Source organism: Ostrea edulis, chromosome 2 (genome assembly GCF_947568905.1).
Source record: "Ostrea edulis chromosome 2, xbOstEdul1.1, whole genome shotgun sequence".
Classification (NCBI taxonomy): domain Eukaryota; kingdom Metazoa; phylum Mollusca; class Bivalvia; order Ostreida; family Ostreidae; genus Ostrea; species Ostrea edulis.
Genome location: NC_079165.1, coordinates 19661276 through 19672274, shown reverse-complemented (window position 1 = coordinate 19672274; position 10999 = coordinate 19661276). Strand labels below are relative to the sequence as shown.

General features: G+C 37.0%; 1 protein-coding gene across 3 annotated transcripts in view; it reads right to left on the bottom strand.

The window, feature by feature from the left end:
- Positions 1–7151: 7151 nt before the first annotated feature.
- Positions 7152–10999, bottom strand: part of LOC125667586 (uncharacterized) — a 33026-nt gene continuing 29178 nt past the window's right edge. For all 3 annotated transcript variants that reach the window (XM_048901161.2, XM_048901160.2, XM_048901159.2), the window contains exon 5: positions 7152–9489. In XM_048901161.2, the coding sequence (XP_048757118.1) occupies positions 9379–9489 (111 nt within the window). In that variant the 3' untranslated portion in view covers positions 7152–9378. The remainder of the gene's footprint in view (positions 9490–10999) is intronic.

The following is a 10999-nucleotide window of genomic DNA, read 5'->3' as shown; positions in this document are numbered from 1 at the left end:
CCATGGTTCATTATAAGACATCTAAAATGTGAAAATTTATGAACGTCATATAGTCGACGGACACTTTGTTCTATCAAAATAGATCACTTTAGCTCTCAGTTTAAGTGAGCTAGAGAGAACTACGATTTTCTGGTGTAAAAAAAAAAATCAAACAACCACTGTACTGTCTGTTTAGAGTAAAGGTAATAACCACTGTATTGTCTGTTTAGAGTAAAGGTAACAACCACTGTACTGTCTGTTTAGAGTAAAGGTAATAACCACTGTACTGTCTGTTTAGAGTAAAGGTAATAACCACTGTATTGTCTGTTTAGAGTAAAGGTAACAACCACTGTATTGTCTATTTAGAGTAAAGGTAATAACCACTGTATTGTCTGTTTAGAGTAAAGGTAACAACCACTGTATTGTCTATTTAGAGTAAAGGTAACAACCACTGTACTGTCTGTTTAGAGTAAAGGTAACAATCACTGTACTGTCTGTTTAGAGTAAAGGTAATAACCACTGTACTGTCTGTTTAGAGTAAAGGTAATAACCACTGTACTGTCTGTTTAGAGTAAAGGTAACAACCACTGTACTGTCTGTTTAGAGTAAAGGTAACAACCACTGTACTGTCTGTTTAGAGTAAAGGTAACAACCACTGTATTGTCTATTTAGAGTAAAGGTAATAACCACTGTATTGTCTGTTTAGAGTAAAGGTAACAACCACTGTATTGTCTATTTAGAGTAAAGGTAACAACCACTGTATTGTCTGTTTAGAGTAAAGGTATCATTTGACCACCTTGGTAAGTCTATAACGTACAAGTTGTAGCTGCATGTCGAAATCGTGCGATTAGAAATCCTGTGATGTATCCTTAAACAGTCTATAACTGAATATCTTTGATATCGTATAGTACTGTGCACACTACGAAGATCAGTCTATAACTGAATATCTTTGATATCGTATAGTACTGTGCACACTTCGAAGATCATTCTAATTTGGACAGACAAGATAATTGACAGAACATTGTCTTATGAACCACTAGTGTTATACGCCCTTTATATAATAAAACGGACGTTATCTCGCACGCCCATGACCAGATTGCAAACCACGGGTTATTTGTGACAGTTGAACATTTGAGAACACAATATATTTTGTATTTATAGCGTTTTCACCAAATAAATCACTCTCTGCACGCTCTTTACACGGACTGCTACTTAACGTTTTGGAATTTCACAATGCCAATATGCCTCTCTGGAAGAAAACAATAAAAGTAAAAACCCTTTTCATTTGATATGATCTCCGGTACTTTCTTCCGCTGTTTTGCATGATAGTACAATGTAAGTAGGATACTATTTTTCAAAACTGCAGGAAATATACATGTATATGCAACACCAGCTTATTTCTCAGAAATTACAAAAGAATTTTCTGGATGTTGGGAGTTGGTTATTTTATTTTTACTTTTTTTCGCGTTTAAATCTATTCCTGCTTGGATGCACCACTTAAACATCCCCACAAACACAATTTTTATCGCATTCTTGTTATCCTAAACATATACATGTATAGATTTTCAAACAGATGAGCAATCGATATCAATTCTTTATCATTGATAAATCGCTGTTGGAAATGCATTGAATGGTTTTAATAAATACGCAACGAATCCATCAAATTTGTCATATCTTTAAACTATTCCTTTGATATCTCATACTCACTCCCACACCGGCGTGGGCAAGTTATTTTGGCAAAGATATAATCCATTTTCAGTGTTCTATGTGAACACGCCCAGTTTTTCGTAAGAACGTAAATATTATGACGGCTAAAACCACCTATTAACACAACAAGGGTGGACGACCACTTCCTCGATCATAATTTAAAAAAAAAATGTTTTGAATTTGCGTCGGGGAAAACAATTTTATGATAAAGTTTGCGAAAGTACATCAATTCTGGTTTAATCTTGGTCAATGCTATCTGAAGAATGTAAAAACTATCAGTCTTTAAAACGGCAACAAAAAGTGGTGAAATAGTAAACACCAATTTGTCCCTCATTTACGAAATGTGAGCCTCCGATTGGAGGTTAATATACTTTCGGTTCCGTGTGTTGGTGTGACCACGTGGTGTATTTCTGCATGTACATGTACACAAAATAATGTAGTAAACGCTACACTTTGGATTTCATTCACATTTCCACTAAAACTAATAGTTAAAAACTCAACTACCGTCCTGAGCTGTTGAAATGTGGGTTAAAATAGTTGCAGAGATGGGTTGTGCTGTCCGGGGGGGGGGGGGGGGGGGGTGCGACCTCTGAACGTGATTTTATTGGTTTTAACCCCGGACGGGACGGGGCGTCACGTACCCACATTTGCTCGATCACTGGACTTCGTTACATGTAACGTCTAAGACATCTATGCAATTGCCTCCCTTTGATATCCGAGATCAAATAACGAGACCGGAGTTACCTCCATGCTACAGAGTAAACAGGTTCTTGAATTAATCATACACGAACTGTAAGAAGTTCATGTACCACAACACTCATACCCTGAACTCCATACCTCCATACAGTATATAGACTGCAACTACAACACTCACACCCTGAACCCCATACCTCCATACAGTATATAGACTGCAACTACAACACTCACACCCTGAACTCCATACAGTGTATAGACTGCAACTACAACACTCACACCCTGAACTCCATACAGTGTATAGACTGCAACTACAACACTCACACCCTGAACTCCATACAGTGTATAGACTGCAACTACAACACTCACACCCTGAGCCCCATACCTCCATACAGTATATAGACTGCAACTACAACACTCACACCCTGAACCCCATACCTCCATACAGTGTATAGACTGCAACTACAACACTCACACCCTGAACCCCATACCTCCATACAGTGTATAGACTGCAACTACAACACTCACACCCTGAACTCCATACCTCCATACAGTGTATAGACTGCAACTACAACACTCACACCCTGAACTCCATACAGTGTATAGACTGCAACTACAACACTCACACCCTGAACCCCATACCTCCATACAGTGTATAGACTGCAACTACAACACTCACACCCTGAACTCCATACAGTATATAGACTGCAACTACAACACTCACACCCTGAACCCCATACCTCCATACAGTGTATAGACTGCAACTACAACACTCACACCCTGAATTCCATACCTCCATACAGTATATAGACTGCAACTACAACACTCACACCCTGAACCCCATACCTCCATACAGTATATAGACTGCAACTACAACACTCACACCCTGAACCCCATACCTCCATACAGTATATAGACTGCAACTACAACACTCACACCCTGAACCCCATACCTCCATACAGTATATAGACTGCAACTACAACACTCACACCCTGAACCCCATACAGTATATAGACTGCAACTACAACACTCACACCCTGAACCCCATACCTCCATACAGTATATAGACTGCAACTACAACACTCACACCCTGAACCCCATACCTCCATACAGTATATAGACTGCAACTACAACACTCACACCCTGAACCCCATACAGTGTATAGACTGCAACTACAACACTCACACCCTGAACCCCATACCTCCATACAGTATATAGACTGCAACTACAACACTCACACCCTGAACCCCATACCTCCATACAGTATATAGACTGCAACTACAACACTCACACCCTGAACCCCATACCTCCATACAGTGTATAGACTGCAACTACAACACTCACACCCTGAACCCCATACCTCCATACAGTATATAGACTGCAACTACAACACTCACACCCTGAACCCCATACCTCCATACAGTATATAGACTGCAACTGAATTTGTGCCATGTAGACTCACTGTTGTCGAAAATTGTGGCGATATATGACATTTTTACTATTTGTGCGAGATTGAGATCCCATCGTTACTTTGTGTGGAGTGGAACCTATTTCGGCCCGTCATGAAGGGACATTAAAAATGATTTTCCATGTACGTATTTGTAAGGAAAACTTGAGTGTTTATTAATTTTTTTTTTTTTTTTTGGTCCTGATAAAATTATCAAGAAGGCTGAATTTAAATGTGACTCGGGTGATTTAATAAGAGGCCCACGTCGTTCACCTCAAATGAATCCGAATGCTGGCCCCCACGTGATGCTGAGCATGGTGTAAACAATCTTGAATCTTCACTACATTAGCATTCATATCAACTTTCTTTAAAAATCTTCAAGAACCACAAGGGCACACATCAAATTGATATGCATGCTAGTGTGATACTTTTTGCTATTTATTCTAAGTTGCACTTCTTGCAGCGACATAACAAATGATAAATGGAAGTGTAGCTATCACCAAGCGGCCGTTCCGGTCTCCAGCGGGTCTAATATAAGGCAAGGTCCTGGTATGGAAATAACATACCAAAGTGACTCTAATCAGAAAGTGCGGAGAGAGACATACATGTAGATGACTTTTTTTTTTTTTAGGCATACTGGCCTAGGCGAAGTAATTTTGTGTGTGTTGGCCCGGGCTTTTCTGCTACCGTTGGTGTAGCGCCCCTCTCTAGTGTACATGTAAAATGGCAAATCTAGGATGAAAAGATACAAGTATGTACATAACATGTTTACACATTTTTGACCAACTGAAAATAACATTCTTAGTTACATGACATTTCACAAAACAGATTCTCGTGTTATCATGTGATAATTATATAGATCTACCTGAATTAAAATTGTTAACTCAGTTATGCACAATTCGTTCTAAAAATCCTCATATTTCAATATATACATTGGTATTAAAAAACAAACGATTCAGAAACCTGACAATTTCTCCACCCATCAACGAGGTATAGTAAAACGTGTCCACTATTTCTCACAATCACACCCTATATTTTATATGTAATCATATTTATATCCATAGAGAATAAATCAAACCAGGGGACACCATTTTTAACACATCCATTTATTAAAGAATCTCATTTATGATATACATGTACCATATTGACTTGATTGGAGACGTGAATCAAGTACGCTAAGTTCACAACATCATGAGTATGTGACAAAAAGTCTGTCTATATAACATCCAAAGATTTCAACCGATCTGTTGACAACCCCTAGTATCACAGTTTTTTCTCATAAAAAGAATAACAATAAATAGGAAAAATTACGCCTATGTTTGTTGTTCAAATAACTATATAATTAAAAATAATAGTATAAGTAAATGTACACTGTGTAAAATCTCCTTTTCTTTTGCAATTTCTCAGTTTCCTAAAAATGAACACTACATATGTTAATGCATATACCGCAAGTCTATATCACCGAACTGAATATTCTTATTTTCTTAGAGACATAAATTCATCTACATGTCACTGATACTAAGTTTCCAAGGGAATTATTCCCCAAAGCATATTTCTCTTCTCATGTTTGCCAGACTATCAAAACCCATGCATATACCCTAATCAAAATTACTACAAGCAGACATTACTACAAGCAAACCAGTGGACAACTGATAGCTTCATAAAAATATTGATATCTTTAGCTGTTTAAGAAGTACTGTTAGATTGAAGCTAATACAACCTATCCAATGACAGAAACACATCTCCTGTCCTTATCATAACTCAGCATGAATCGGTAATGGAAGTTCTTGATGAATATCAGGTGAACAGGTAAGAAACCTGCTTTTTTAAAATTCATCTACATGGTATAGGTAATAAAATCTGATACCAAGAAAAAGAAAGCTGATTCATTACGCTCTTATCTTACATTACTGTTGGAACGATTTTCTCTTAAAAATCATTTTTCAATTAGTACAGCAGCGTGGCACTTATTACAATTTGAGAAAAAACAGTACTGCCTTGGGTCTGATAATACTGGTAATATTAAACAGATGAATGACCCTTATGTACAGCATATAATACTCTGGACAATATGAAAGAACTCATACCTATTGCAATCTACACTAACTTTACAAGAAATTACAAGATATATAGTACATACATTTTATGTAAAATACAGCAACAATAAATAAAGGCTTATGGGCCACAATGTTCATCCGAGTCATCCTACTCGTAAGTTTGGGTATTACTAATATAAAGCTTTAAACCTCTATTGTGACCTTGCAGTTTGAACTAACATCAATCTATACTACACAAGGATGCTTGTCTAAGCAACAAAATTTGACAAATTAACTTCTTTGGTTCCTGAAGATTTTAACTTTAAAAAAATAAACCGCTATAATTATATATACACCTATGTAAAACTTGAAACCCCTCAATATGTTGTTCTAGTCGGGATCTGACAGCATGGCCATTGTTTGAACAAAGTTGAAATTCACACTACAAGTTTTCATGCAAGGCTTGGTTTTCTGGTCCAGTGTTTCTATAGAATATATCAACCCTTGTGAAGAGGGATTGTCTTTGCTTTGATATATGTATACTTGAATCCCCTTCACTCATGGATACTTCGTGCCAGATTTGGTTGAAATTGGTGGAGAGCAAGTCCAATACAATTACATAAGTTTGACAAATCAACTTTAGCCTACCACTCGGCTAAGCTAAGCCATTTTTCTCGGGTACATGTAAAACCTTTTTAATCACATATTCTGATGCAGTTGCTTTGTAATCTGCATTTTGATTGGCTAATGCACTGATGTTAATATCAATTAAACGAGCAATAACAGGACAGAAAGTTTTCCATTGTGACATCATAACAGAATAACGCAAAAACATAACGTCAAACATAAACATTTCGTAATGCATTTCATTTAATAAAAATTAAGGCAAAATTCAACAAATGCATTAATTGCTGAATAATTATCTTCTCATTTGTTAATTGCAACGGTTCATGCTGATTTGTCGCAAACATCTGTTTGCCTGCTCTGCAAACATGTCGCCCATAAAACTTGGTTTGCAGCTAAATGAGCATTAACTGTCGCAAATAAAAAGATAGTTATTCCCTCAATCAGGCAACTTGTACATATATATTACACTACAAAACACCAACAGTTGACCAGTTCACTTAGATAAAGTCATTGTCCAAAAGAAAAAATACCATTACACCATCTCATCTAGCATTAAATACTTTCCCCGACTACAACTCACCATTATTTAAAACATTCATACTGCAGTCACAGCCATTCTACTTACTAGAAGACCCTGCTAATAGCACTAAGAACACATACGATTTTCTATATGTAGAGCAATCTAATTTTATTCAGTATTTCAAGTAACAAAAACAATAAGTAAAAGAATCAAGTATGAAAATAAATAAGAACATCACAGTTTACATCAATATGTATGCTAGGTTCCCCACTTCCAAGGCACATTGTAGTGAAATAGACATAACAGCCAACCAAGACAACGGTATATGTAAGTAATACTAGTCTGCACTTCAATGAGAATCAAAAGCATGCTTTTCTGTCATGAATGTGAAAACATAAGAATGTCCATCAATTGCTACCAAAGTCTGTCATCTACAAATCGGTTTTGATGTGATAGCTTTGACCTTCAAGACAAAATTCTTTCTATCACCTTAATGATTTAAAAGTCTACTTCATCAAAGGCCCATATAAATGTATCTTTCCACAGATATCAGTAATATATGTATCAACTGGAAGTTAGCATTGTAATGCTTGATTTGGTTACCTTGAACTACAATATATAGGACCTTGAAAATCATTTCAAATTTTCCCTTTATCAAATATGTAGAGAATCAACAGCGGTAACTTAAGAGTTTGGATTGATCCAACATGGCAGTGGGTCCATGCTTCAGATGTTACACCAGTAAGAATCATAAAGTACACCATTACTATTTCTTGTAGAATCATTGATCAATTTTACAATCTAGAGGAAAACTTAAACATTGCTACAAATTACTGTGCACAAAAAAGTCATCAATTATAGTTTGTATATAATTCTACTGGTATCAACACTTCTAAAATCAAAATGAATTTTTCAAAATTGCTACAAAAATACTAAAGATGTCATCAGATGTTGCTTACCGAGAAGAATAGACTTCCTTTATTATTAATTTTACAAAACCTGATGTGAAGATAACGAACAGTGATCAACCTCATAACTCCTATAAGCAATACAAAATAGAGAGTTGGGCAAACATGGACCCCTGGATATGCCAGAGGTGGGATCAGGTGCCTAGGAGGAGTAAGCATCTCCTGTCAACTGGTTACATCCGCCATGAGCCCTATATCTTGATTAAGTAAACGGAGTTATCCGTAGTCAAAATCAGTGTCAATACAGCTTATAGAAATACTACTGTAGCATGATCAACTGTTGCTATACACATTTTGCCATGGTGGATTTATCCAAGCACAAGGATCCACGATGGATTCCATTCACCCATAGTCTTCAATGTACTTCATTTCTGTTCATTTAGAGTCTGATTTGGCATAGTTTGCACAATGACCTTGGCAATACCAATCTTTTTTCTGGCATTTTTGATAATGGGGAAAAAGTACATAATTATAACAGATTGGCACAGATTTTTTAGAGAGAAAATCATTAAGAAGAAAGATATAATTTTCCTCCAATAATCAGGTTCAACACATGAAATACTTATGTGTATATTTAAGAAATAAGTTTCATTTTTGAAAATACATGAAGGTATGAACTGCGACGTTTCATGCTGGCATGCTTCATGAAGTGCATTAGTGCTTCATGAAAAGAATGTTGACGTCAAACATCACAAAGTATACAGTAAAACAAGGTTATAATGAACATGCTTACAGAGATCTACTGGATATAATGAAGAACACCACAGATATCATAAATTACACCTACTACTTCCTGATACTTCAATATATAGCTGTGTTTTACTGAATGTGACAGAATGACCAACAGTCCCTGAAATTCAATGTTCCTGTGCATTCACAAAAGTGGTAAATAAAAAATGTTTTAAAATGCAAGGTATTGAAGGTACATTGTACTGTCCTCGACAATGAAAAAAAATTGGGTCATTCATACTTTACAATTCAAAAATGAATTACTGCTTTTTAGGGGGGGGGGGGGGGGGGCAAATACAATAAGTTTAACATATTACAGGCTCCCATAGATAAAGCAGATATCAAGTCATCACAAATCATGTCTGCAGCAAATTGTTAAAGTTTCTCTGTAACTAATTACATGTATGTACATATATATCCTATGAGTCCTTTTTAAAAGATATTTTTACAAGAGAAAGATGTGTACAAGAAAGTGAACAGTGATTCACATATCAATAAACAGTGATTCACATATCAATAAACAATATCAACACAAGAAAATAGGAACGCAATGACAACTGCTGGAGTTTCTTCTATGTTCTTCAGTAATGGTTGCACTCGATTTTGTTACAATCACGCCCACCATCTGTCTGTGCAGCTGAACTGATGTAATGAGAACAGGATGTGACATCATCAGTGATACACTGTATTAGCCCGCCCCCACTTCATCCTCATCCAGTTGGTTGGGGCAGTACAGCGGACGGTGAACTCCCTGGAGAATGGCCCCTGGTTTCGCCCTCTACCCTAAAAATTTAAAAACAGGGATGTTAAATATCAAACTATGTCTGTATATCAAATGTTCAATATAAATAGTATCAACAAATGTATATATTCTATATGATTGGTATTAGTCTTTCGGGCAGATTGTATCACCAGATTTACACCTGGATTATAGATATACATTGTACCAGTACATAATTGATCGATATCTTTCGATCATGTACATAATTTCTACATTTTTTCATTTGCATACAGTGGATATATAATGCACAATGAGGTCAGAGATATCAAATTAAAACTAGATATCATTTTGATCGCAAACAGACTTGCAAAGTTTAAGATCCATAACTTCAAAAATAGTAGGAGAAAGCCCAAACTCAAAGTTGATCTGTAACCCATTTAAATAAGTTAAATTTACCACCTGCAGGGACAGTCAAAAACTATCAATGTATGCATGGACATTTGTACAGGCTATATAATTACTGCTCTGACAGCCTAGAGTGACTCACATCAGAGCCTAAAAGCTCCCGCTCTACCATTACTGCTGGCATACAACAAGCAGAGAAAATTAAGGAGGGAAAAAGAGGACCTGCAGGCAACAACTTAATCAGCCAGTCCAGTCACAGACTTCACGTGTACTATGTAATCAGTCCTGTCACAGACTTCACGTGTACTACGTAATCAGTCCTGTCACAGACTTCACGTGTACTACGTAATCAGTCCTGTCACAGACTTCACGTGTACTATGTAATCAGTCCGGTCACAGACTTCACGTGTACTATGTAATCAGTCCGGTCCTGTCACAGACTTCACGTGTACTACGTAATCAGCCAGTCCTGTCACATACTTCACGTGTACTATGTAATCAGTCCTGTCACAGACTTCACATGTACTACGTAATCAGTCCTGTCACAGACTTCACGTGTACTATGTAATCAGTCCTCTCACAGACTTCACGTGTACTATGTAATCAGTCCGGTCACAGACTTCACATGTACTATGTAATCAGTCCTGTCACAGACTTCACGTGTACTATGTAATCAGTCCTGTCACAGACTTCACGTGTACTACGTAATCAATCCTGTCACAGACTTCACGTGTACTATGTAATCAGTCCTGTCACAGACTTCACGTGTACTACGTAATCAGTCCTGTCACAGACTTCACGTGTACTATGTAATCAGTCCTGTCACAGACTTCACGTGTACTACGTAATCAGTCCTGTCACAGACTTCACGTGTACTACGTAATCAATCCTGTCACAGACTTCACGTGTACTACGTAATCAATCCTGTCACAGACTTCACGTGTACAACGTAATCAGTCCTGTCACAGACTTCACGTGTACTATGTAATCAGTCCTGTCACAGACTTCACGTGTACTACGTAATCAGTCCTGTCACAGACTTCACGTGTACTACGTAATCAGTCCTGTCACAGACTTCACGTGTACAACGTAATCAGTCCTGTCACAAACTTCACGTGTAGTATGTAATCAGTCCTGTCCTGTCACAGACTTCACGTGTACAACGTA